General features: G+C 41.1%; 1 protein-coding gene across 9 annotated transcripts in view; it reads right to left on the reverse strand.

Moving 5' to 3' along the window:
* PKHD1 (PKHD1 ciliary IPT domain containing fibrocystin/polyductin) overlaps positions 1–27,841 on the reverse strand; it is a 368,588-nt gene that overhangs the window by 71,678 nt on the left and 269,069 nt on the right. For all 9 annotated transcript variants that reach the window (XM_064476570.1, XM_031434550.2, XM_064476573.1 and 6 more), the window contains 4 exons: positions 27,380–27,532; positions 22,022–22,900; positions 21,219–21,387; positions 18,933–19,090 (listed from right to left, as the gene is read on the reverse strand). In XM_064476570.1, coding sequence (XP_064332640.1) covers positions 18,933–19,090; positions 21,219–21,387; positions 22,022–22,900; positions 27,380–27,532 — 1,359 coding nt within the window. The remainder of the gene's footprint in view (positions 1–18,932; positions 19,091–21,218; positions 21,388–22,021; positions 22,901–27,379; positions 27,533–27,841) is intronic.

Below are 27,841 nucleotides of genomic sequence, written 5' to 3' on the forward strand. Positions count from 1 at the left end.
AGAATGCCTTAACTTTAGTGAATCTCAATGAATTACACTGGCATCCCAAACTTGGCATCCCAAACATTAGGAAAGCTTTCAGGTGTCTGTGTGTGGAGCCAGGGAGACATGGGGGCACGGTCAAAAAAGAAAATTCTTCATCAGTTCTGTTATCAGAATTTACACCTTCTATAAAATACTTGACAAATCATCAGAAACTTAGCAGATCTCCACCGCTACAAAAGAAACTCATGTCACTGTTTTTTTTCTCACCTGGATCACTGCCGTAGAATGGCTAACTCATCTTTCTCTTATGCATTCCTGCAAACCTCCATTTATCCTTCCCAAGTTTTTAAAGAAGGCAAAGCAAATGCAACTGTCTCCATTGCAAGGAGAATAAAATCTCAGGTTCTTAAAATGTCCCACAAGTCCTCAGCATCCGACTCTCATCCACTCATCCAAACTTATCACAGGCTACATACGTGAAGGGTCGCTGTTATTCAGTCCCCTTGGCCTGCCTTCCTTCAAGGCTCTGCTCCTCCAGCCTTGGGAAGAGAAGACTTTCCCCTCCACACATTACCTGGTCAACTCCTAGTCAGTTTTTTTTGTTTGTTTGTTTGTTTTAATGGAGGTACTGGGGATTGAACCCAGGACCTCATGCATGCTAAGCACATGCTCTTCCACTGAGCTCTACCCCATCCGCATTCTGTTTTGGTCTCAGTTTTACTATCAGTTCTAAGATCAGCCTTCACGGACTCCCCCTCCCCAGCACCACCACCACTCTGATGCACTTAGGTCCCTCCTACTTACTTTTTTATAGCATTTTTCCATGCATATGATTATATATTTATTTGTCTATTTTTATGTGTAGATTTCTCTTATTATTTACCTTGGCTAATACGATATGAGAGTAGGAATCATGTCATTTTGTCACACAGCTTTTATCACAATACCTGAAATGTGGCTTCTGCCCAGTAAGTACTGGCTGGATCAACGGACGGATGCGTCAATGAATGCACATCTTAACGCTGACTTTCTGAAGGAAAATCTCTAGCAGCAAAGGGTTTTTAAAGGCCACATTTGGGGCGAGGGCTGCAGGGTGCATGCCTTTCTTCTGACTGGTTGGTGAGGTAACAGGGTGTTGTTTCAGAAATCTTAATTATCAACCTCTGCTCCCAGCCAATGTGGGGTCTCAGCCCATGGTTACCACCCCCGACCTGGGAGGGGGCCTTAGTTCCTGCAGAACAACTCAAAGATGTGTGTCAGATGGTTGTGCACATCCTTTGAGGAGAAACTAGGACTCTGTTTTATCGCCAAACTATTCGTTTCTTGACTGCCTGTCCTTTGTTTCTGCATTCCTTCACTTCCCTAATTAGTAACTGCTTGAATCTGCTCTTTGGAATTCAAAGAAGGCCAAAGAAACCAAAGCCTTTTTCCTCCAAACAAGAAATGGGGGACACGGAGTTGGGGGAGGTCTTGTCACTGGGAAGGCCTCACAGGGTCCCACTCGGTTTCAACAAGATGCAAAATAAATAGAGAAGTATTCCAGTCATGCAGTGAAGGAAATTAAGACAGGCCCCAGCTACGAGGTTGCAGGGAGAGAAGAGATGCTATAAACAGGTTCTCATGCTATGTGGCTCAGTGCCTTCCGGTTGGGGCCTTTCGCTATGAAGAAGTTAGAGGAGGTTTTGAGGGAAGGGAGAGCAGTGTATGTAAAATGGATCAACAAGGTCCTACTGCACAGCACAGGGAGCCATAGACAAAATCTTGCAATAAACTATAATGAAAAAGAATATATATGTGTGTCACTGAATCACCATGCTGTACACCTGAAACTAACACGCATTGTAAATCCACAACACTTCAATTAAAAATTAAAAAAAAAAAAAAAAAAACCTAGCCAGGCTCCTGGAACCCAGAGGAGCGTTCTGTGACCCGAGTGTGTTCCTGCTGTGGGAGGGTCCCCTCCCCAGGCCAGGGAAGGTGCATCACCCGTCCACACAGTTGGCGCCCCTGGAGGTCGGGGAAGTAGCAATCGGCGTGGGAAGACCAGCACCTACCCACCTGGAATAGGCAGCTGGATCTTTTTCAAACAAGACTAAACAATTGCTCCTTGTTGTTAGAAACTTTTCTGTTTCTGGAGCTATTTTCATAGCTCCAAGGCAAACAGAGAGCCAGGTGGAGGCTGAGCCACGGAAACCCTGCTCCCTGTTTTGGAAGAGATGGAACTCAGAGGAATTCCCCACCAGGAACTCCCTGATGCTCATACTCCACTTGGAGAAAAGGAGGGAAAGGGGAAGAAAAGGGGAAACACAAAGTAAAAAGAAGAAAAACCAAACAGGAGCGTAGGGGCAGGAAAGTCCGCGAAAGAAAGAGAGAGACCAGCCGGAGCGTGTGCGTGACTCTCTTTCATATGGAATTAATGGTGGTTTAATGGGGTATGAAGGGATGTTTTACTGGAAACAATGAGGAACAATTGTCTGGCTCACGTTTCATTTCACAGGTCATTATTGCATTAAGAAGTAAATCGACCAAGTCCGGTAAATAACAGTCTGCGTATTGCCGAGAGCTTCAAACCAACAATTTTAGCCATCGCCAACTAATATCGCTGTCACTTTAACCCTTGCAGGGTAGTGCTAGGGGGCTAAACAATTACAGTGTTCACCAGCTCCAGCAGGTGAGCATCACTCATGGCCCCTCCAGTCTCTTCTTTTGCAAAACCCGGGAGGCCATATTTTAGCATTGTTGTTTTGCTGGTGAGCCAGCCCGAGCCCACTGCAGCTCTGGTGGCCTTGAAAAACAGCCCCCGTTTTAGTGAGTGCTGCAGGCGTCTTTAAACAGACTGCTTCCTCTGCAAAATTAATTGCTGCAAAATGCAGCGCCCCCTCATCCGAGCGTTTGCAAGTTCACACTCAGCTGTTTGGGTGGGCCATCGATGGGTCTGCGAGAGCCAGGGAAGATGGCTCTGCCTTCCTTTATGATGGAAGTTCACAGCTGTGTCACCAAGCACCACCAGGCACTGGGACATCCCGGAGGTGCTAATGCCTAGACTCTGCTTTGCTTAACTCAGGGCAACTGGTGAGTGAGACTGCATTTAGAAGCGGTAACATAGTAAATACATAGATCAAAGATGGTGCATATTATAAAGTCATATTTACAACATACGCAATAAGACACAATATTTAAATGCACATCCAAACACAAGCATACCTCGTTTCACTGTGCTCCGCGGATACTGCATTTTTTACAAATTGCAGGTTTGTGACAACCCTGCATTGAGCAAGTCTATTGGGGCCATTTTTCCATCAACGTTTGCTCACTTTGTGTCTCTGTGTCACATTTTGGTAATTCTCTCAATATTTCAAAGCTTTCACCAGCAAAAAGATTACAGCTCACTGAAGACACAGGTGATGGTCAGCATTTTTTAGCAATAAGTATGTTTTTAATGAAGGGATGTGCATTGTTGCTTAGAGAGAATGCTACTGCACACTTAACAGTCTACAGTATAATGTAAACAAAACCTTCGTGTGTACCGGGAAACCAAAAAAATGTATATGACTCGCTTGATTGCGACATTCATTTCACTGGGTGGTCTGGAACCAAAACTGCAATATCTCTGAGGTATGCCTGTAAAATATTTTTTGTTTCAAATTGTAACAAAAATGAGAAAAAAAAACAGGTTAGGAATCATGATGCTATGTAATCACATCAAATAAATCCGGTTATACTGATAATTTTTCCATCAAAACCTGATGTTCACCCTCCAGAGCGGATACGGAATCCTCCGTATTTCTACCAAACCTCTGAGATCAGATAAACCAGGTCTTACTTCTTTCCTGAGAGAAAAGAAATCTTCCAGAGATAGCATCAGTATTGCAACTTACTATTTCTTATTTCTTATTCCTCTACCTTCCACAACTAAAATTACAGCCTTACAAAGAATGATGCTAGTCTGAACAATAACCTTCTAAAGACGTCCATGCCCTCACCTTGAACTTGTGACTGTGGCAAAAGGACTTGGCTGATGTGATTAAGTTTATGGATCTTAAAGCAGGGAGATTATCTGGGTGGGCCCAATCTAACCCCATATATTCCCAAAAGAAAAGAACTTTCCCTGGCTAGAATCAGAGAGATGCAGCAGAAGAGAAGGCAGGAGAAATTCAAAGCATGGGGACACAAGCCACTATTGCTGGCTTTGAAGGTGAAACAGGACACAGCCTCCCACCAGCAAGGACATGGGAACCTCCATCCTATGATCACGTGGAGCTGAATTCACCCAAGAACTTGAGTGAGATTGGAAGTGGATTTATCCAGAGAGACTCCGGAAAGAAACATATTCTGCCAAGATCAAAATTTCTAGCCTTGAGAGACTTTAAGCAGAGAAACCAGCCAAGTGTTCCAGACTTCTGACTTGCAGAACAAGACATGAGCCACTTGATTTACAGTAGTTTGTTATGGCGGCAAGAGAAAACTGGTATAGGAACCAGTTAAGACGGATGCTCAAATGTTCAAGTCATCACCCCCGCCAGGGGCATGACAAATGCTGGCGACCGCACAGCAGTCACTAGTTCTTACTCAGTCCTTATCCAGAGCCAGGTGAGAGGCTACATCATTTTATATGCATTGTGAGTTTTATAACTCTAGGATCTGCTCCTTGGCCTCCAAAGTGTTCAAGCAAAAAGAGAGACTATGGCCTTGGAGGTAGGGGATAGGCTGGCTCCCACACGGGCCATGCCTAAGGAAAGTTGCATCCTACCAACATGACCCAAAAGGGACTAGATTATTATCCACAGCCACAGAAAAGCTCAGCTTCAACTCCCTTTCTCCATGGCAATTACTTTCAGGAACTTATATTCAATTTGTATTAATATTTCTCCTGTGAGGGAGTTAAGCAAATTGGAAATGGGTCCTATAGGGAGTCCGTAATTCCGTAAGTGGAAAGATTGGCTTCCAGGTCTAGGAGAATTTCTTTTCTTTGGTGTCCCTTTTCCCGACATGCTTTACATAATAACCGACTCATTTTTCAGGGTTCCCATTTGTTATAGAAATGAGTTTCACTATCATTATTCTTATTAAAATAATAAGTAATACATATACATGATTTTAAAAAATGGCAACTTCTCCACTGTTCCCTCTGAGCTGTGGCGCTGATGATCAGGATGGCAGAGGGTAAAACAGGGGGGTCTTTTATTTCTCACTGTATATGTTTCACTGATTTGTCTGTTCAACAAAAATCTCTAGGATAATTTCCTGAGTGGAGTTGTTGAGTCAGAGGTCCAGGACTGCAGATAGCTGCCTGGCGCCAAGAGGCTACATCAAGTGATGTTTGAGAACAAGGACTAAGAATTGTTTTCCTGCACTTTCTGCAACACTGAGATGATCACAGTTTTTAATCATTGCCAGTACAATTGCTAAAATAATAGTATTAATAGTTACTACAGTGGTAACAGCCATCACTGTCTTAGTAGAAGTGGAGGAAAATTTTGTTGAGCTTATCCCTTATAAATCTTACAAGAGTCATACGGGCATACAACGTTAACGTCTCTACTTCCTACATGAGGACACCGAGGTCAGAGAGGATGAGAAGCTTTCTTAGAGTTGTCTATCTAGTAAGTGGACCACAATCCAGGCAGCTCGACCCAGGATAAGACCTTTTAACCTATGTTCTGATTATGAGAGAGCTCTTCTTTCTCTTTTTGTGTGTTTTGTATGGCTTTCTGTATGGTTTTTCTGGCATTTGTACTTATTTTTCTGTGAAACGCATTTTTAAATCTGCTGAATATTTTTTGAATTGGTCTGTTCCTTTTTGTTTTTAGATATTAGTAAGAATGTTTTGGTATAATATGGAAATTAGCCCTTTTCTAGCTGAGCTATATTTTTTTCCTAGATTTTGGTTTATTTTTTTATATTTTTTGCAGAACTTTTTAATTCTTATATAGTCAAATGTAACAAATATTTACATATGTTCCTAGATTTTGATTCATAGTAAGAAAAATCTTCATAACTCTAAGAATATATAACCTTACCAGTATTTTCTGATAATTCAAAAATTTTTTATCTTGAACCCATATGAAATTTATTTTTATAAAGAGAAAAATATGAATTCCTATTTTTTTTCCTAAGTGATTAGGCAAATGCCTCAACATCACAAACTGAATAATTTCTAGTTTCCCATGATTTAAAATGTCATCTTTGTTATAAACTAAATTCTTAAACATATTTGTTGCTATTTTTGACCTTTAAAAAATTTGTGTCCCATCCACATTTCTATTTCTAAGACATTTTAATGATTATGTTCAAACTGTCATGAAAAAAGCATTAATTTTACACTTAGGGAGTGTGCAACTAAATGGAGAAAAACCTTAAAACTAAATCAAAGAATCTTTCAGATCCATAATATTGAAATGAGAAGGTCTCAACCATGAACTGGTTTAGTACCAATTAGTAAGGCATGAGTGTTTTATTTTTTGGTGGGGCTTCCCAAGTATTGGCAAGTGCACACACACACAAATATAAAATCATCCAGTCAGAATGGCCATCATTCAAAAATCCACAAATGACAAATGCTGGAGAGGCTGTGGAGAAAGGGGAACCCTCCTACACTGCTGGTGGGAATGCAGTTTAGTGCAGCCACTGTGGAAAACAGTGTGGAGATTCCTCAAAAGACTAGGAATAGACTTACCATATGACCCAGGAATCCCACTCCTGGGCATATATCCAGAAGGAACCCTACTTCAGGATGACACCTGCACCCCAATGTTCATAGCAGCACTATTTAAAATAGCCAAAACATGGAGACAGCCTAAATGTTCATCAACGGATGACTGGATAAAGAAGATGTGGTATAGTTATATAATGGAATACTACTCAGCCATAAAAACCGACAACATAATGCCATTTGCAGCAACATGGATGCTCCCGGAGAATGTCATTCTAAGTGAAGTAAGCCAGAAAGAGAAAGAAAAATACCATATGAGATCGCTTATATGTGGAATCTAAAAAAAAAAAAAACAAAAAACAAAAAAAAACACAAACAAAGCATAAATACAAAACAGAAATAGACTCATAGACATAGATTACAAACTTGTGGTTGCCAAGGGGCTGGAGGGTGGGAAGGGACAGACTGGGATTTCAAAATTGTAGAATAGATAAACAAGATTATACTGTATAGCATAGGGAAATATATACAAGATCTTATAATTGCTCATGGAAAAAAAAATGTGACAATGAATATATTTATGTTCATGTATAACTGAAAAATTGTGTTCTACACTGGAATTTGATACAACATTGTAAAATGATTATAAATCAATAAAAAATGTTTAAAAAAAATCATCAAACACACAGACAACATCCATCTGTCTTAGGCATAAAATAAGCTAAAGTCTGAGCTTCTGCCATCTAAATCTTTCAATAATTCTTATACCAAAATAATGAAAGCAGCATTGAAGGATTCCTCCATTATTAGAATTTAAGGAATAGAACCACAGCTTATGAAGTCCTGGAAATAATCCAAGGGGGGAGGCTGGGGGAGGGGAAAGGAGGAAGGAAAGAAAGAAGGAAGGAAGGAAAGAAGGTAGGAAGGAAAGAAAGTGAAAAGAAAAGAAAAGAAAAAGAAAAGGAAAAAGAAAAAGAAAAAGGAAAAGGAAAGAAAAAAGGAGAGAGCCAGGATATTATCATGGCAAAAAGTCAACTAATTTCATATAGCTACAGATACTCAAAAACAGCTCCCCTTGTGGACCATTGATGTTACTGCTTCTCATCTAACAAAGCATAGAAATGAGAATAGACTTCTCAATAAAGGATCATGGCCTTGAGTAGTAAAATTCCCAGTCTCAGAAAACCCCAATGCTTTGCTTGGACGACTAGATATTTAAACAGCAGCTTCTGCTCATGGCAGATAACCCCAGCTATAGGCAAACTTCTCTCTTTTACTGACTGAGATATACGCCCGGAACCAATCCGGTGGTCTCTAGAATGGTTTCTAATTCTGCGGTGAGTTTCTAATCCTAGAAATCCAAGATGCATCTGATGACTTACATAAATGACTTATAAAAATGAAATTTAACCAAGACAGAGTCCAGCACATAGGTTTTAAAAAATCAATTCTCTTTAATATTTGTCCCTCCAGAACAAAGGAAGAAAGATACCCATTTTCATGTAGTTCTTCAGTTTTTGAAATATGACTAGTGTGCCTGAGGAACCAATTTTTAATTTGTACATAATTTCAATTGATTACAATTTCAAGTGTAAAATGACATTTTGGTTATGAAAAATGTTTTGGTATATTTGTAACAACTTGTTAGGCACACATGATAACCACTACCCTACGGAAACTGGATTATTTGAGACAACTTCTCCATGTGCATCTACTTTTAAATTGTAAAGTTTAAGAAATCTAGACACAGATCAAATATTTCTGATGAAATTGTAGTTTCTGAATTGAGATATGCTATAACCGTAAAATTCAGGTGGAATTTCAGACAGTATGAAAAAAGAAATGAAAATATTTCAGTAATTTTTATATTGGTTACACATCTGAAAATGATCATATTTTAAATATATTGGATTAAATAAAATATGCTATTAAATTACACTTCATCTGTTTCTTTTCCTTGTTTAACCTGGGCATTAGAAAATTTAAATTACACTTGTGGCTTGCATTATTATTTCTATTAGACAATGTTCTGGATAAGCAGCACTCAGTTCTGGTTTCTACATTTTGGAAAAACATCAAAAAAACAAGCCAATGGAGAAAGTGAAGACCTGAAAAACACCTGTCATGGGTGTTGACTAACAGAAAAAACTTAGAATTTCTATGCTTGAAAAAGTCATATTGGCTTATTACAAGATCACTGGTTCACTGTCTTGAATATGTGAAAAGCTGCAATATGGAAAGAATTAGACGTATGCACAGTCACATCAGAAAGTAAACGAGGTCACTGGGTAAACATCATAGAAGGAAGATCCTAATAATTAAAATGATTCAAACGACATTAAGCGGTATTGTAAGAGAATGAATTCCCACTTCCGGGAAAAGTTAACAACAGAGGCCATCTTTGCACTGAATGGCAAGCGGAACTGACTGACCTTCAAGAAACCATCCAAATCAAAACTGTTGTATTCATAATTTCTTTCCGACTGGCATGTGTTCCTGCAGAGGAATGGATTAATATGGGACAATATTCCCCACAATGCATTCTGAAGTACACTAATTCCAAGGAGTACTAATGTGCAGTGTGAAAAAGTATTCTATAGTCAAAAAGTTTGAGAAATACTGGGTAACACAAAGTTAGACAGTATTTTTTTAAATTGCAGGACTTATCAGAATCTTTACTATTTTAATGTGCATGAGGACTCGCCAAAATGGGACTAGTCAGACTTTTCAGCATTTATTTGGCCCCGTACCATATTTTTTCACAATCTCCTGAGGTCAGGGAATGGGAAATAGTCTTTGAAAATGCTAAAACAAGTAATATATTGAGTAAACCTGTGAAATTTATTTTGCCGAACAACTAACTGGCAAATTTCAGTTGCTGACTTTCTCACTCATTTATTCATTTATTACCTCATTCAGCAAACATTTACTGGGCAGAGAGTATGTTCCAAATATTGTACTAAAAATTTAAAGATGTTTGCCTCTGAAGTACTCAGTCTGGTGAGAAGGCAGCCTTGTAAGGTGACGGCAGTAGGACGTGGGGTATGCTATCTTGGAACTGAGTGAGAGGTAAAGTGAGGACATAAAGACACAGAGCTCCAACTGCTGGTGGGAGCCAGGAAGCCTTCTGGATTGGGGGGGGTAGGTATTACACTGCAGCACGCAGGAAGCCTGCATCGGCTGCTTCTAAACCCAACTCTGCACTTGCCTCTCTCATTCATGCCTTTCAGAGATTTTACCCAGTGGTCTAGGCTCAGAGCAAATTCCATTTTTTCCTGCATGAGGGCAAGAATGGTTTCTTAACTACTCCAACAGTATATAGTGCTTTGCTCTCACTGGGTTCCCAATAAACATGTGTCTAAGCTAGGGGAAAAAAAAAAAGAAAAAAACCTATGTTAATTCTTTGGGGTAAAAGGGAAGGTTACATAAAAATTACCATGATACACTTTTGATCTCGTGACCAAAGCGTCTTCTCCAGACAACTCTACTGCCATCACACAACATCCAGTGGTGAACACTGGCAAAATGTCTTTCTTGGATGTGGCATAGTTCATTAAGTTTGTCCATGGAAAATGGCTATGTATATATATATATATATGTATATGAAGAAGAGGAACCAAATGAGAATTTTTTTTGGTGGTTGCTATTGCACTGTCTTTCGATAACGTTATAAGAATTGACGGTTATTTTTTAAAACCTAGACATCTATTTGCTACCATGTAAAAATGGAAACACGTGAAATATTCAGTTAAATGTACCTCTGCACAGCGTCCCACCAGATGATTCAGACCACGCAATGATAATTATCTAGAAGTAGTTAGGAGCCCAGACTTCAGAGTCAGACACACATAGATTAAAATCTTGGTTCTGCACATTCTAGTTGCGGGACCATGAAAAATTAGTTAACTTTTCTAAACCCCTCTTCCTTCAAATGCTGAAAGGGATGATAATCTCTCCACATGAAGGTTGTTGTGGGGATAAATGGGAATGTTCATAAGCCACTCAGCATAATGCGTGGCACATGGAATATGCCAGATAAATAGTAACTATTATTATTGCTAGCTGGGGTGGATAATTGCCTGAATAACTGCACAGTCCCGTTGGATTTGTTCTGTGTAGGCAGAGCTTCGTGCGTGAGAAAAGCTGGTAGATCTCAGAGAGCTTACGCTGGAGGATGTCAAGAAAGCAGCAAGAAAACCTCGAAGGAGGATACTGTGCCCAGTACAACAGTGTTAGACAAGAAACACAGGCTCAGTGCCGAAGGTTCTATTAATCAGTCATGTGACATGGGCAAGTCGCCCGTTTCCCTACACCAGCTTCCACGTCGATAAAATGAAGGGAGTAAGAACACTGACGTCTCAGGGTCGATCCCACCAGCGGCATCAAATGTCACGTGACGGTCTGACCACGGAGTCAGAAATGCACTCAACAGGTCTGAGTCGTTAATGGAAGATGTGAGGAGCAAGGAATACGACGTCCAGATGGAAGAAAGGAAAAGGAAATTGTCTCCAAGGATCACACGCCTTCACATCAGCCTTTACAAATCACACAGAAAAAATCATTGCAATCCACGGCATGGACTATTTCAAAATGCAATCGAATATTGTTATGCCATTCACTGCCCGGACACCAGGCAAGTCACGGGGGAGGGAGAGAGAGAGAGAGAGAGAATAAGGTGGAAGAAAGGTGTTCTTTTGAGTCTTACAAAGCACCACCGGAAGCTTTATCCTTCTCTGCTTGGGGTAAAAGTCTCTGCAGCCACATATCCCAAGATTCTAATATTTTCTGAGACTTCACTCTGCCTTTATATTTTAATACCCTGACATCTGGAATCCTAAAAGTCTAATGTTTAACCATAAATATCTGCTAAGATTAAAGAGCTATATACCAAGTTTCAATCTTTGGGGCCTATAATTGCTTGGGAAAAGAGAATGGTATTTCCCCCTCTAGCTAGATGAAAAAGACCTCTACATGCACAGATACTGGCAGACAAGTTTTCTGACAACCGTTCCCTCTCTGCATTCTGTCCTCTCATTTTCTCCCTCCTGCTCCTTCTCCCATTTTATAATAATGCCATCTTGCTGTCATTCCCAGGACAAATGGGGGGGAGAAAAGAGAAGCCTGGAAAGCTGAAAGAAAAGACACATTTCAAGATCAAGCAACAGAGAGCCGAGAAAAACGCGTCCCCGCTCTCTGCTAAGCAGCTGAGTACACGTCTCCGCGTTACTTGAATTTCCCCATTACTCAGTTAGAAACCACTTCATCACGCTGTGGGCTGACAGTCAAATGCCAGCTTTATTTTCTTTTTTTATCCACCTCATCTTTTATTTTCGATTCCAGGCTAGTCACTTTTGAATGTCTCCACAATGGTTTATAAGGTTCTTTCTCTGGGCATGTACAAGAAGTTAACAGCATTTGAAAAATGTTTCTTGTCCTTTCCTGGGAAAGAATGGGAAACTCTCCCCTGCCCTCAAGGTGGATGTGGTCAGAAGTCCTGGTCAGGCCACAGTTACTTTGCTGGGAATGATGTAAAGGAAAGTGTGGGAAAAGCTTATCGTGAGTTGAGACGTTTTATATAATGATTCAACATAGAGTTTAAAAAATAAACTTAGCATTGAACCCATTTTTATCCAGTGATATATTGTGAAAGTGATGTGCTGAGGTCACTTAACTCATTTCAAATACTCGGAAAAATAATCTCTATTTTTCAAAAAGTTTTCATATATTCCTATGATGCAAAGACTTAATTTAGATTGTAAATACTGTGTCTTCCTAATGTTCTCTGCCCTTTCAGAAATGTGTCCAGTGTGTTTATAAGCAAGCATGCCTATGTCTCCTGGTATTTGGCACAGAGAGCTAATTCTTGATTATTCATGAGAAATTGAAACTATCCACTTTTTGAATTAAAGATATTAATTGTCTTCTTCACATCTTCTCTATTTTCTCCAAAGGGAGCACATGAGTCTGTAAGAGTGATTCTCAAGCCTTGACACAGCAGAATCACTTGGGGAGGGTCTGTGTGCGTGTTAAACGCAGCGGCCTGGGCTTCACACATCTATCGGCTCAAAGTCCTCTCATATGCAAGCGAATGTGTAATGTCCCAGATGAGTCTGACCATAAGCCAGCTTTGGGAGTCACGGTCCTAAGCACATCCAATTCACCTCCTAAATTAAAGAAGAACAAGAGCAGGAGAGCGAATGAGGAGGCGGTTTCTCATTTTGCTGTGTTTGCTTCTTTCCAAATTTCCAGTCTATTGAGGATGAATTCTTTCAAAATACAGTGTAGATTATCAGCCAAATTAAACACACAAAATAAAAGCCCTAAGGTTTGTTTGTTCGATTCAGCAGACATAAAACTATTCTGTCAAGTTGCCACAGTCCTACGTGCTATGTCTCCGTCGCTGCCTCACTGGATGCGGGCAAGAGTGCGGGCGGCACAGGGCGCTGGACCACGCGTGGAGGAAGGCATCTCACCCCCAGCTTTCTAAACGCGCCGCCCGCTCCCGGCCTTGCTCCCACCCATGACCCACTCGCTCCATGGCAGCTTGTACGATCTTTGCAGAGAGTGCATAAAATCCCAACCCCATCTTTTTAAAACCTTCCAACATCATCTTCTTAAATTTCTCTGGCCGATAAAGGGGCTACACCCTGGCCACCTGCAGCGACGTCCCGTCTCATTAACACAGCACCCCTCACCCTGGTCTCCCCTCTGCCCACCCCTCAGATGCACCGAGGCCATTCTGGTCTCAGAGCCCCTGCTCTGGCTGGTCCCATGCCCTGGAAAGCTTCTGCCTCTGCTCAGAGCAGTGAGTCCTTGTTCCTCACTCAGGCCTCACTGGAATTGAAACTCGAATATTTCCAATAGCATCTCCCTCATACACCCACACACACCATGCATACCTCAAACTACCCTCTAGCCAAAAACTCTATTTTCTTCATACCTCTCATCGCTATTGGAATATTTTATTTATTTGTTCATAGATATAGATGTATAGTTATGTAGATATACAGAGACATGGATACAGATTTTGATATAAGTATAGATACAGACACAGATAGAGATACAGACAGAGATAGAGATACAGATACAGATGCAGATGTAGCTCCACTGGAACATAAGCTTGATGAGAGCAGGAGTGTTGTCTTGTTCACAACTACAGTTCCCATCCTTAGAAAGGCACATAGCCTACAGATGGCCCAAATGCACTTGCTGAATAAATGAAAATGCCAACTGCAGCACTTAGCATGCAGAAGGATGCCCAAGGAACGCTAACTGCCATTATACCCCCTTTCTACTTTCGACCTCATGGCTAAGAAATTGTAGACTGCCCTTGAAACAAAAGCTCCGGCTTCTTTCCGTCCTCTCCCGATGACACCGGGACCCCACAGGTAGGAGCTGGGCTAAGAGGTGACGCCATCCGTTTGTAGCCTGGGACAGACAGGAAGTGAGCCAGAAGCCAGAGCAGAAAGCTCTGATACCTATCTAGTCCTACCTAAGTGGGATGTTCATTTCCAGGCTTTGTTTTTCTAAACAATTTTGGATTTTCAGATTATCAGATGCCTCCACAAATCAAAAGAAATCTTCTTTCCAGAATGAAATGCAAATTCTGCTTAGAGGATCTCCTACTTGGGATTAGCTGCCTTGCCCTGGGTTGCCATGCGTGTTTCCAAGTTGGCTGCACATGCAAACTTACAGATAAGTACAAAACAAATTTAACAGCAAACTTTTCCCCTGGCTACACACCCTGCATTACACAGATAGCAAAACCCACTGGCACAGTCTTCCTCATAGCTGATTCACATGGATAATTTTTGCTCCCCAAGCCAGAGTTTAGAACAATATGCTGGAACCTGTGGATATCTGTCTGAATTTTGCATGTGAACTTCTGTGTGCAACTAAAATCAGTATTTTTCAAATTAAAATAAACCTCAGAGGCAATGGACTCCAGACTGTTGGTTAATAAAATTGAGAGAGGCCGAAAGGTGTGTGAAGCTCCACACCATTTGCAATAAACATGAGAGCTGGTTCCAGCGGTCTCCGTTTCCACCCGCTTCGCTGCTCTCCCTGTTTCAGAGATGGTCATAGATTCTTGACTCCAAGAGGAAAAATAATAAAACACATTTACACTCTTAAGGCTGAAATGTGTACGTTTCTCCTCTACCAGACTGGGGACAGGAATCAGAAAGTAGCACAGAAGAAATTGGTTTAAAAAATTAAAAGGGACTTGCATTAGGGAAGGAGGGTTCTATTCCTGTTTTGGAAGTCACAGGAAAACACCACGGTCCTGTTAGTACCTGGAAAGCACCATTTACAATGTGCCGCCTCCTTCACTGAAAGGGGACATGGATTGTATTTTCAGTGCAGTAAACAGCAGATCCTACTGTGGGAATCCTTGCAGTGGGTACCTATAGCAACCTCGTTTAAAATCTTTAAAGCTTGAGAAGTTTAATGCAGTCCGCCATACACACCTCCAGGATTCCCCCAGCCACTCACACACGCGTGCCCATGCGATGGTTGGTAGTATGTAATGTCATAATACCTGCCGGAGTCTGACCATTGAATCCTGCTTCACAACCAAGACAAAGAGGGGTGAAAAAAATAAAAATGACAGCTTTTCAACCAGCAGCAAGAGCATGTTGGTGCCTAAGCAGTGTATTCACAGCACACGGTAAGCAACCACCTGAGAGTTCATGGAGAGAACACTGTTATTCACCCCTGGAGTATTTGATGGACATTTTTGAGTTCCTGTTTGGAAGAGATATTTTCAGTGCCACCCACCCTGTGTTCCTGGCACTCACCTTCGCATATCAAAGACTAAAGACAGCTACTGCAAAAACGTGGCACTCCTTTCTTTTTTTTAATTGAAATCAGTTTACAATGTTGTGTTAATTTCTTGTGTTTAGCATGGTGATTCACACACACACACACACATACACATATTCCTTTTTGTATTCTTTTTCATTAATAGGCCATTATGAGGTATTGACTATAGTTCCCTGTCCTGTACAGTAAGACCCTGCTATCTATCTATTTTACATATAGTAGTGTGTATCTGCAAACCCCAAACTCCTAATTTATCCATCTCCCCTCTTTCCCCTTTGGTAACTATAAGTTTGTTTTCTATGTCTGTGAGTCTGTTTCTGTTTTGTAAATAAGTTCATTTATGTCTCTTTTTTTAGATTCCACATATAAGTGATATCATATGGTATTTTTCATTCTCCTTCTGGCTTACTTCACTTAGTATGACAATCCCTTGGGTCCATTCGTGTTGCTGCAAATGGCATTATTTTATTCTTTTTTATGGCTGAGTAGTATTCCATTGTGTGTGTGTGTGTGTGTGTGTGTGTGACATTTTCTTTATCCAATCATCTGTCGATGGACATTTAGATTGCTTCCATGTCTTGGCTATTGTAAATAGTGCTGCCATGAACACCTATGACTCCTTTCTGAGAAAGGTTTTCCTGGCCACAGCAAAGAGCACAATTGGCTTATTCTGGAAAAGCCAAAAAGCTGGAGAGTTAATGACCCCAGGAGCATCCCTCAGCCAGTGAAGAGTAGGGATCTGAAGTATAAACAACTCAGCGTCTCCACAGCTCAGCTGGGACAGCTGTGGCTCACGTTCCCATGGCCTCCTGGACTTCCCCACCAGACGTGAGCTCCAGTTGTTCACGGTGGTGACCAGTCGGATGGATGACACATCCTTTCCTGGCTTCATTCCTCTCCCTGTCTCACTGCCCCACTTCTCCAGAACCCTGATTTCACCCCCATCATAAACTACTTGGATCCTCAGCCTTGAATCAGGGTCTGCGCCTGGGGCAACCCAAACTAAGACATTATCTTTAGTCCTTATTCTTTTTTGAATTGGTAATTTTTATTCAATACACTGAGATACAGATCCCTGGCTACTATTTCCACAGAAAGAGAAGCTTCAGCAAAACCACAAGTTCAGAAAATCCCCACAATGATTCGTGTATTTATTTTAAAGCACGAGGATATTTTCCTGATGAACACCTCTAACGTGGGAGGATTCTTTAAGCCAAGGGAATAACTTTCGGCAGAAAGCTATCTGAGTAGATTCTAGGAGTAAATGAGAGAGCAGCTTCCTATCTTTTTTTCCCATTTACTACCCTGCATTTATTTTTTCAATAGGTACAATTCCTTGAATTTCATATTTTTGTGCAAAAAAAATGAACCTGCCGGTTATATTCAACATATATCACCAGCATATCAAAATTAGTACTTGTTTGGCATGTTTCATGCACTCAGCATTAACTTTTTATAAACCATCCTATAATCCATAGCATGTCACTCTGTTGCAAAGATAAGCCTTCAAACCTGCAAAAAATTTTAAGGAAAGCATGAAAAAGTGTTGAAGCATGAAATTGCATGGTAATTAAAAGACTTATGTAGAAACTCTTCTAAATGCTAAGTGCTATAAAACAGTAATAGTTCTAATGGAAGAAAGGTGGAAACAAATAAAATGATACATAGAATGTCTTGGTCCCAGGACCCCATATTAGAGATAAATCCTTAAACCAACCATCTAGGGCCCCAATTTTTCCTGTATGTTCTTAAGTGGTTTGGAGCAAACAGCATTGATATTCCACTTGGTTATCAAGAAGTCATTCATTTCATCAGTCCACCCACTAATACTTGTTGAGCATCCCCCAAATACACAGCAGTGAACAGGGCAAAATTCTTGCCCTCACCCAGTTTGCATTCTAAGAGGGCAAACAGTAAGTCAACAACTAAACAAGCACAGTTATAGTATGATTCCAAGTACTGGAATGCTGACAAAAAATAAAGCAGGCACAGTAGGGTTAGAGAATAATGGAGAAGTAATTATTTTAGACCAGGCAATCAGGGATGGCTTTCCTGAGGAGTTGCCATTTGAACAAGAGGAGCCAGCTCTGCAAAGAAGTGAGACCAGGCTATTTCAGGCAGAGGAACTAGCCAATGCAAAGGCCGGGAGGTAGGGATAAGCTTATCATATTAAAGGGAAAATAAAACCATGATGAGTAAGTCAAAAGGGTATCATAGAAGATGAAGGGAGAGAGACAGGCAGGAACCAGAAACTACAAGACTCATACACTCGTACTTTGGATTTGATTCTGAGTGGTAGAAAACCACTGGAACGCTGAAAATATCACTTTGGCTACTGTGTGGGAAAGACTATAAGGTACAGAAGTGAAAGCAAGAAAATCAGTTAGGAGACTAGTCAAGTGAGAGATGACGATGGTTAGAAGTGGGAGAGCTTGGGTGAGGAAAAAGAAGAATAAAGGATTGCTCCTTTTTTTTTTTTTTTTTACTTAAATAGCAACATGAATGATGGTATCAATTACTGAGGTAGGGTCAACGGGCAAAATGCAGGTTGTGGATGGGGGCAGAGGTCAAGAATCCTACTGGGGGCATGTTGCCAATGATAATTCCCAATGGAGGCAGTTGGATGGAACAGATCAAAGTTCACGGTGGAGTCTGGGCTGGAGACACAAACTGGAGGTCATTAGCACTGAACGGTATTGCAGCTTCGGGCTTGGGAGCAGGATAGGAAGAGAAGAGGTCTCAGGACAGAGCCCTAGAATATTCATACATTCAGAACTTAAAAGGAGAAAGGGAGACTAGAAAAGAGGTCCGAAAAGCATCAGCCCATGACATAGGAAGAAGGCTGGGAAAGTTCTTTAGATCTGTTTGCAGCAGTTTCCACCTGAACAAAAAAACTCAGAGTCTCATTATTAGTGAAAGAAGAAAGACAATGATCTCTTCAGGGGTCCAGCCACAAAAACTGATGGCCAAATGGGCTGCAGTTGTAAAAGCAGGAAGAATAAGGAGGGCTTTTGATCGCAGTCCCCCAGCGACAGTTAGAAGATGGAGAAAAGGCAGGCAAAGAAGAAAGCATGCATCTACTCTCCCAGCTTTCCACAGTGAGAGTGTGCGGCTCTGATGAACGACAAAGAAAGACTCAGAAGCCAGAGGAGGTGGCTCCATGGCAGATGCCGTGAAATGCTGAGCACAGAGAGCACTGCTTTGGGCCCAGGTGACCAGAGAGCAGACTGTTCCCTCCACCTGTGCACAGGGGTGTGCCGGGAACCTAGACTTTTGACACAGACACAGGCAATCTCATGGAGGGCAAAACAGTGTTGTTGTGACACCTCTTAAGCACTCGACATGCCTGTGACACAACTCTAGAGCTCACTCAGTTCTCCAGGATTTTTGTTCCCACTGGACACACAGCCCGACCAGCTCCGTCACACTCGTGCTCCCCCTACTGGCGGTGGCGAGTTCAGAGAGCACTGACCTGTGTTGAAGAAGGATCCAGTCCATTCCCCCTCGGTTTTAGGAAATACAGAAACTGGTGGAGGTAGACCCAGGGCTCTCCCATCCAGATCCTTAAAGAGATATCTTCTGGGGCTTTCGCAATCTGGTTCAGAGCAGATCAGTGTTTCTAAATCTTTCCTGCGAAGACAGAGAGAAAGCAATTCTCTCATTTCTATGATGAGCAGAGAAAAGGAAGTATAGATTGGTAGTGCTGACCTTAGGAAAAATAAATTCAAGAGAATTTTGTTATTAACAATATGTTATATAGATAAGAAAGAAAACTCTATAGAATATGTTATTTCCAATTTATATGTTCAAGGAAGAAAAGACACTTATTAACCAAATATTCTGAATATCTAGATAGGTAATCTTTACATAAATTGTTAACCTTCTAAGATGTAAGATACAATAAAATGTTCCTAACTCTAATATCTACTAAACATGATGTAATCATTGCTTTATGGAACTTTCAGGCCTTGCAGTCTTCTAAGACTATCATCATAATATCAATTATATTTGTGCTATATGCAAACAAGGTAAAAAAAAAAGATGTTCTCATTCAACAAATATCTTGAAAGCCTACTGCTTGTAGGCTGGGGAATACAGTGGTGATAAAAATAGACATGGTTCCTTATACATTCAGAATTTAGGGTAGATACACAACTTACTGGCAATTAAAACATTGAATTCGAGAGAATTTACCTGATTTCCGCTGGTCTAATATTTTAGGTAACCTTGGTTATAATATTAAGTATTTACTGCATGCCAATAGGTGTCAGGTATTAATAGTACAAAGAATCAGATGCTAATATCATTTAGCTTTACAACTATTTGATCCCATAGGTAAGACATGAACATAAGGGAAATTGGACAGTAGAAAAAAAGTGACAGAACAACACAAATTGTGTACCTAATAATGTTTAGGTTCCAAAAATGATTCAGGGATAGTCACCAAAAAGAGACTGGTGTTGGACCAAACACATAAACTTTCTTTTTTTTTTAACTGAAGTACAGTCAGTTTACAATGATGTGTCAATTTCTGGTGTACAGCATGATGTTTCAGTCATACATATAAATGTACATGTTATTTTTTCATCTTCTTTTCCATTATAGGTTATTATAAGATATATAAATATATTCAATATCTTGTAGTAGCTTATGATGAGAAAGAATATGAAAATGAATGTATATTCATGTATGATTGAAGCATTGTGCTGTACACCAGAAATTGACACAACATTGTAAACTGATTATACCTCAATAAAAAAAATAAGATATTGAATACAGTTCCCTGTGCTAAACAGTTGGACCTTGTTGTTTATCTATTTTATATACAGCAGTGTGCATCTGCTATTTCCAAACTCCTAATTTATCCCCCACCCTTTCCCCTTTGGTAACCATAAAAACATTTTCTATGTCTGTGAGTCTGTTTCTGTTTTGTAAATAAGTTCATTTGTGTCTTTTTTTTTTTTTTTTTTTAGATTCCACATATGAGTGATATCATGTGGCATTTTTCTTTTTCTTTCTGGCTTACTCACTTAGAATGATGACATTAGAGTGATTATTCCTGATTCTTTTCTTCCAACTTAAGACATTTTCCCCGGTGTTATAGGGGAGGAAAAAGTAACCCATTCTCCCTGCTTCTAACTTTCCAACTTCCTCTAATGGCAAAAAGAATTCCTTGTCTAGTTTTTGGATTCTTGAATAAAACTCGCAGCTTGTATGTTCAAGAACAGGAGTTACACGTGCTCCGTGTCTAAGCCATATCGTTCATTATTCCTGACAGCAGACATGGTCTCCTTCTATCCACTAGTCCCTGCACAAGGGCTCCCAAGCCTTCTTCTGAAGACTAGTGACACCATACTTCATGGAAGATTCAGGAATTAGCGTCAATTTTTTTTCCATTGACTTTGAAAATATCCCAAAGAAGTATCTCTAATAATGACAGAACAATTAAACAATATCAGTACAACTTGCACCCCATCACATCCCCATTTGTTAGCCAGAAGATGCCACACAGTGAATCTCAGATCCAAGAGAGAGAGCCTCCACCTTGTTAGTGAGAGAAATTGCAAAAATCATATATCAAAGGGCATGAATGTAGAAGGGTAAAGAATTGGAGCCAATCAGTCCACCATATCTTCCTAAAAGGACTTACTTCTACTCTCACTGATGATTTTATCCTTTAAAAAAAAACTGTTTAGGTATTTGGAGAATGACCACATACTTCCTAAATATGGCTCATTATAAATATCAAAACTGGTACCTGGTTTGTAAAGGAGGAAAGTAGAACTTGTTTTTATCTTTGATCTTTCGCATCCTGGTCCTCTCTGCTGTTATTGGATGCACAACTCCAGTGTTCTCTGCATTGGGCAGGATGCAGACATCTAGATCATCACTATAGCAACTCTTCACAAAACTAGAAAAGGTCACATCTGAAAAAAAAAATTCAAGGTATCGTAACATTAGATCATATCACTACCAACCACAAATATCAACTACACAACCAAAATTTCTTATACTAACATATCTCCAGGGTAGTTCCAGGAGTTTACGTTGATCTTGACTTAAGATATCTTTCATTCTTGAATTCCAACACACTGAAGTCTTGAGACCAATACTTACCATCAAAGGTTTGATCAAGATCCAGTGGGGAGAGAGTACAACAGTAACAGAAGAGACCTTACAGAGGACTCTCCGCATAGGCTGTAGTATAACTGAACTTAATCCTCGCTGCCCCACCAACTACTTAACCTCAGTGAGGCACAACTTCTGAGTCTCAGCGTCCTCCTCTGTGTAATAGGAAAAATAACGCCTACCATACGAGATTAGTCATATAATCCAATTAAATAATGGCTGTACATTTCTTCAACATGTATAAAGAAATGGCTTTTTAAAGGGATCGCTCACTGTCATCATAAACCGCCATGGTGGTTACCAGTACCCAGCAGGTGGTCCACTGAACAAGCACTGAACTACACGGTCCAGTGGATATAATTTCAAAATACTATTAAAGATGTTAAGCACAGACATATGAAACAACATTGCTTGGAAACGCAAACATCCTACCTTGAAGTTTTATGATGCCTGAAATGGAACGGCCACTCCTCACTTTGTGCCACGGCTCCCGAGGCCACTGATGTGGTTCGGAGGTGAACACAGGCCACAAAAGACCAACTCGACCCCCTCTGGGATTGGAAGGAGCTCGATCCGCCGAGGTCACGTTGGCAGAGCGGGGCTTGACTCTGTCCTGAATGCAGTCAAAAGATGAGCTTGTGGCCACAAGGACTGAATTCTTCAGCACAATCCATACATTTTCGATGTAACACTGTGGAGCAGAAGACACATACACTGCTGCCCAAAGGCCGACAGCATTGTCCACCAGAGTGACGTTCTCTACTTCCACGCTGTTCTGCACACGCAGCATGGCACCATAGTCAAAGTTCTTGAAAGCCAAGAAGCCAGAGACACTGGTACAGTTGTCAGGTCCACACTCCTGATAGAGATGGAGGCCATGAAGACATGAGTGCACCACGTTGTCAGACCAGAGAGCTTCGGGAGAGGAGCACCTGTGGCCCCGGACGTGAAACCCAAGTCGCTCTGATCCTGCCACAACGTTGCCATGGAGGTGGACGTCCTTGGCCTGATTCACTTTGATTCCTGCCACCCACACAGTAGACCATGCTGACTGTGTCATGAGAACCACAAGGTTATTGGAGAGAGAATAGCCCTGACCCTCCAAATCAATGCCGTGGCCCACTGTGCCAAACACCAGATTGTCATTTAAAATGATCCCACGACTGGCCACTGCACGAATGCCCCCACCGCAGCTTTGGTGCAGAGTCGAAGATATTATCCAGGATCCTGCTGACACGTTGGTGAGGTTGATGGATGAATACAACGGCGACCCCAAGTTCCGAATTTCCACATTGAAAAGTTGAAGGACACCTGCAAGCCAAACACATGGCATCAGGTACTTTCTTCCTCCCTCCCTCCAAAAGGCGGAAGCATGGGCCACTCATCGGCATCAGGAGATGCAGGTTTTTCATTAAAAGGCAATAGTTTATTTCCAGCGCCAGCACTATCCCGCACACCACTGAGTCTCACCAACAAAATAAGAATCATTAAAAATATCACACTACGGCCTGAGAAAGTCTCCTGTGCCTTCTGAAGAGCCTGGTGATAGGATGGGGGAGAGGAAAGAGACACAGGAAAGAGATAGGCTTTGCAGATGGGCACAGCTAGCTTAAAGATGCTGTGCACCTGTCTGCAGGGCTGGGTCAAGGGACCGGCTAAGAAAGAAGAGAATGGGGGCCACTCACCTCGAAGTCAGGTCTCCTCTCAGTAACCCCATGTGGAAAGGCCATAATCATCCCCACAAAGATACCACATGAGTGAAAATAATGGCCAACTACACACAATATTTTAAACCTTTTTAAGAGGAGTTTAAGTGCAAAACTTCTGCTCAATTTATGTCCAGAAACATGATATTCAATACATGCTTCCTGATTAAGACATAATAGAAGCAGTAACATATTTTAAGTGACTTTAAAGAATAATTTTTTTCTCTATTTCTAGTCCTAGCCATGCAATATTCCCTGTTTCATTTTCATAAATAACAGGATTTTCTACATTTTTTTTATGTCAAGAAAGGACAGCAAATTACTCAGTCTCATTGGGAATTCTACTTATCCTATTTTAAGCAGATATTGTTAAAACAGTATAAAATACAGCCACTAGATTGATTTAAAAATATGAGCACTAATTTATCAGTGTATATACTCTTGATAAAATAGAAAATAATATGAGCATTGAGGAAAAATGAAGTGAATTGATAAATATAACACCTAACTCTAAAAAGCACTCATTGCAAACCATGCACTATATTTAGCCATATGTATCTACATATCTCTGCATACCATATATATGCATTCTTTCTTTATTGAAGTACAGTCAGTTACAATGTGTCAGTCTCTCGTGTACAGCATCATGTCCCAGTCATGCATATATGTACATATATTTGTTTTCATATTCTTTTTAATTAAAGGTTATTACAAGATATTGAATACAGTTCCCTGTGCTCTACAGAAGAAACCTTTTTAAATCTATTTTTATACATAGTGGCTAACAATTGCAAATCTCAAACTCCCAAATTCATCCCTTCCCACCCCCTTTCCCAGTAACCATAAGATTGTTTACTATGTCTGTGAGTCTGTTTCTGTTTTGTAGATGAGTTCACAGTGTCCTTTTTTTTCTTTTTTTTTTTTTTTTAGATTTCACATATGAGTGATAACACATATGACTGATAATTTTTGTAAAACTCCTACAAGATAGGTGCAGTGATTATCCCCATTTTACAGATAGGAAAACTGAGGCAGAGAAGTGGTAAGTAACACGCTGGGACTTGGACCTAGGTGCACAGATGCAGAGGCTGTGTGGTTAACTCACACACAAGCACAGAGGGGAAGAGTGTGGGACAAAATGGAGTCAAAGACACAGCTTTGCACTGAGATCCCGGTGACTGGGCTACAGCCCTGTGCCAACAACAGATCTCATCGGCCACTTCTTTTCTTTCTTCTTTTTTTTTTTTAAGGTACTGTTCAAGGTAAACTATAAAGTTATTTCCCTCAATAAAAACAGAGGGAGCTGTGGTGTTTTAGTAACAGTATTTCAAGCTCCAAGATGGTTGGTCCACCCTTACTCCTCCACCTTCCCCCTTCCCCACCCCGTTTTCACAGATGAGAAACCTGAACCCTCGCAAATCAGTGACCAGAGGGAACCAGGCTGCTGCGAGGAGGGCGGATGAGGTATGTGTGTCCTTCTTTGTGGTCAGACAACAGAATTCCAATAGATCCAAATTCCTCAAAGGACGCTGATTCAGGAGACACTGGTAGATGGTGTGGAAATGTTCACAGAACGATAAAACTATTTGTCTGGAGATAACACTTCGGACGTAATTTGAAGTATCCCTCACCAGCAGCACACAGCTGAAGGGGCTCGTAGGACCTGCCCTCCAGGAACTCCAGCACAAAGGGCGCCAATGCCGGTATGAGTCCACACGCAAAAGCTTATCTCTCAGAATGGAACATGGTTCTAGAATCTCAGCCAAGGCCATGCATCATTCTTATTTTACTTAGTGTGTTTCCTTTTTTTTTTTTTTAATGTCGTACTTGCATGGTTAAAATTCAGTTTTAAATTGTCCAGGATCTTTTGACTTGTGTGCATATTAAATCAACCATTGCAAACTAATCAAGTGTAAATACTTAAAATGTCTTGAGTATTTAAATGGAGAATTAAGCAACGATTTTGTTCACCACCCTTCTCTTAATTTTCCTTCGGTTCATCACAGTTCTGAGTACACCTTGCTGGATATTACTGGTCAGAAGGAGGAGAATGACAGAGGTCTCTGATTTAGAAGCAAGACGTGTAAATCCTGGCCTGCATTTCTGCCCTATAACCGTTCAACCCGTAGCTGGCAACCTTGTCCTACACCTGCAAATCCTGCCTCATCCAGGCTCTGGAACATAGTACAGAAAAATCCAAGGGTTCTTAATATAGTGCGGGGACCTGGATTGCATTCTGGAACAGAAAACGGACATTGGTGGAGAAACACGCAGAATCTCAATAATGTCTCGTGTTCAGTCAATAGTCATGCACCAGTGTTCGTTTATTGGTTTTCACAAGCATATCAGAGTTGTGTCAGATATTCACAAGAGGGAAATCTAATGAAAGGTACACAGGAACTCTTCATACTCCCTTCGCAACTTAAAAAAAAATCTAAAGTGATTATAAAATTGCAAATTTAACTAGGGTTTCAGAATCAGGCTTGAATTTGAAGGCTACCTCCACCACTTGGCAGCTGGATGACTTTTCCTTCTCTTCGTTTATTTAATTCATCCATTTACTGAGCACTCAATACCCAGCACTTCCTCTACTAGGACAAGAGGGCTGAGAGCCCCAACCTTACCCTCAAGAAGTTCACAAGCTCATAACAAAGTTTTACAAATAAGCAGGCAAATTTATGATAGACTCTGTTTCCATCCACAAAGAAAGAGGATAAAATGTCTCTCTAACAAGGATATTAGGATTAAATGAAATAAAACAGGTGTGAGGAGGAGCGTGGTTCCTGATCCACAAAGAAGCATCCAACACAGATTCCCTTTCCCTTCCCCGGGGACGACCTAAGAGCCGTAACCAGCAGGCTGAGGCTCAGGCCCGAGTCCGGCCTGCGGGTGGTTCACCTCTGGCTCTGATGCTCCGCTCTGAGAACTGACCTTCTCTCCTGCTCCTGTGACCAGGCTCCTGCCTGGTTTCTTGCAGTTTCCGTGAAAAGGGGCCCTGTCTTGTGCTCCCTCCCTAACCCTCCATCTTCATAAACTACTGGGTAGTTGTGTGTTTATGCATCCAGAACTCAGCCTCTGTCTCAGCCTTCCAGAACAGGGTTCTGCCACCTCCACGCAGACATTTTGGACCAGATCATCCTTTCTGGTGGGAAGCTGTCCTGTGCATTGTACAATGCTGAGCAACTCCCCGCTGGGTGCCAGAAGCTCTGCTAAAGTTGTGACAAGCAAAAATGTCTCCAGATAGTGCCGAATGTCCTTTGGAAGGAAGGGCCAAGCAAAATCACTTCTGTTGAGGACAGATGGAGCGAGGCTCATGGAGAGAGAGCTTGTTCTAAGGACCAGAAATCCTGAACCTTTGATTTAAGGACCAAACACTGCCCTTTACCATACTGGTAAAACAGAAGTGCCCACCAAAAGTGTCCTATGCTCAAATATTTGGGAAGTGGTTAGGTCTTTTATGCCTGGCTTTCTAAGTCTTTATTATATTTATGGACACAGCAACTTTCTAAGCTGGAGCTTTATTTGACTAGGAAATGACTTTGGACAATCATATGAAGGAATCCAAGTTTAAGAACTAAGGTACTAATCAAATAATTTTGCAGCATTCCAAAAGCGCTACAGCTTGAAAGAAATGAGAGAAACTGAACTGATTCTTAAAGCAGTCTAGAACATGCAAATCATTCTTCTTTAAATGTACACTATTAATTTATAGCAGGAGATGAGGCCTGCCATCAGATAGCACATGCTACTGCGAAAGAGTAATAGAAATTCAGGAAAGAGATAAAATTCAAGGGGTCATTAAATCATCCATAATTTCAAAGCAGAGGAAATTTCACATCTGCCAGAGATGTTTTTCTGAGGTAAAAATGAGCGTATGTGCTAATAGCTAATGTATTATTTTAACATCACACTGATAATTAAGCACAGATTAGGATGGAGAATTCGTGGCTTCTCAGACCACAAAGGAGCAACTATTTTGAACATTGTATTTTGTATGTGAAAATTCCCACTGTTGTCATTTCTGAGTGTCCCAGATGCCTTGGTTCCCAATTGGTCATGCTTAGAGACTTAAAATTTTATTTACCTGAAAATTCTTCCATGCTGGACTTCCTGAAGGACCCCACGAGCAGTCTCCCCCCACACGCTGTATCAGGCTGGATTTGTATATTCCGGGTCAAAAGTCCAACCTCAGCAGCCAGACGAACAGATCGGCCATCCTCCATCACGTGGACGCTTCCTGGGGCAGTGGGAATTGGGGGAGAAAAAAACTTTAAAAACCTATTTCAGAAATCCTCAGCTGGGGACCCAGGGAACCTGGCAAATGAAAACACTCCTTTCCCCGCAGAAGACCTCCCAACATTAAGGCCTGCTTTTCCTCGGGCGTTCTCCACAAACGTCAGCTGAGAAATGAAAAGCGCCTTCCCGGGTCTCTCTTTGGGATCAGAGTGAGAGTGTTTGAGCAAGAATTCATTTCTCCTCAATCACTGTGGGTCTTGGGACAGGCGGCTGGTGCGAGGATGTCAGGGCAGACGGGTCCAATTAGGGG

The sequence above is a fragment of the Camelus dromedarius genome, chromosome 19 (assembly GCF_036321535.1).
Source record: "Camelus dromedarius isolate mCamDro1 chromosome 19, mCamDro1.pat, whole genome shotgun sequence".
Lineage (NCBI taxonomy): Eukaryota > Metazoa > Chordata > Mammalia > Artiodactyla > Camelidae > Camelus > Camelus dromedarius.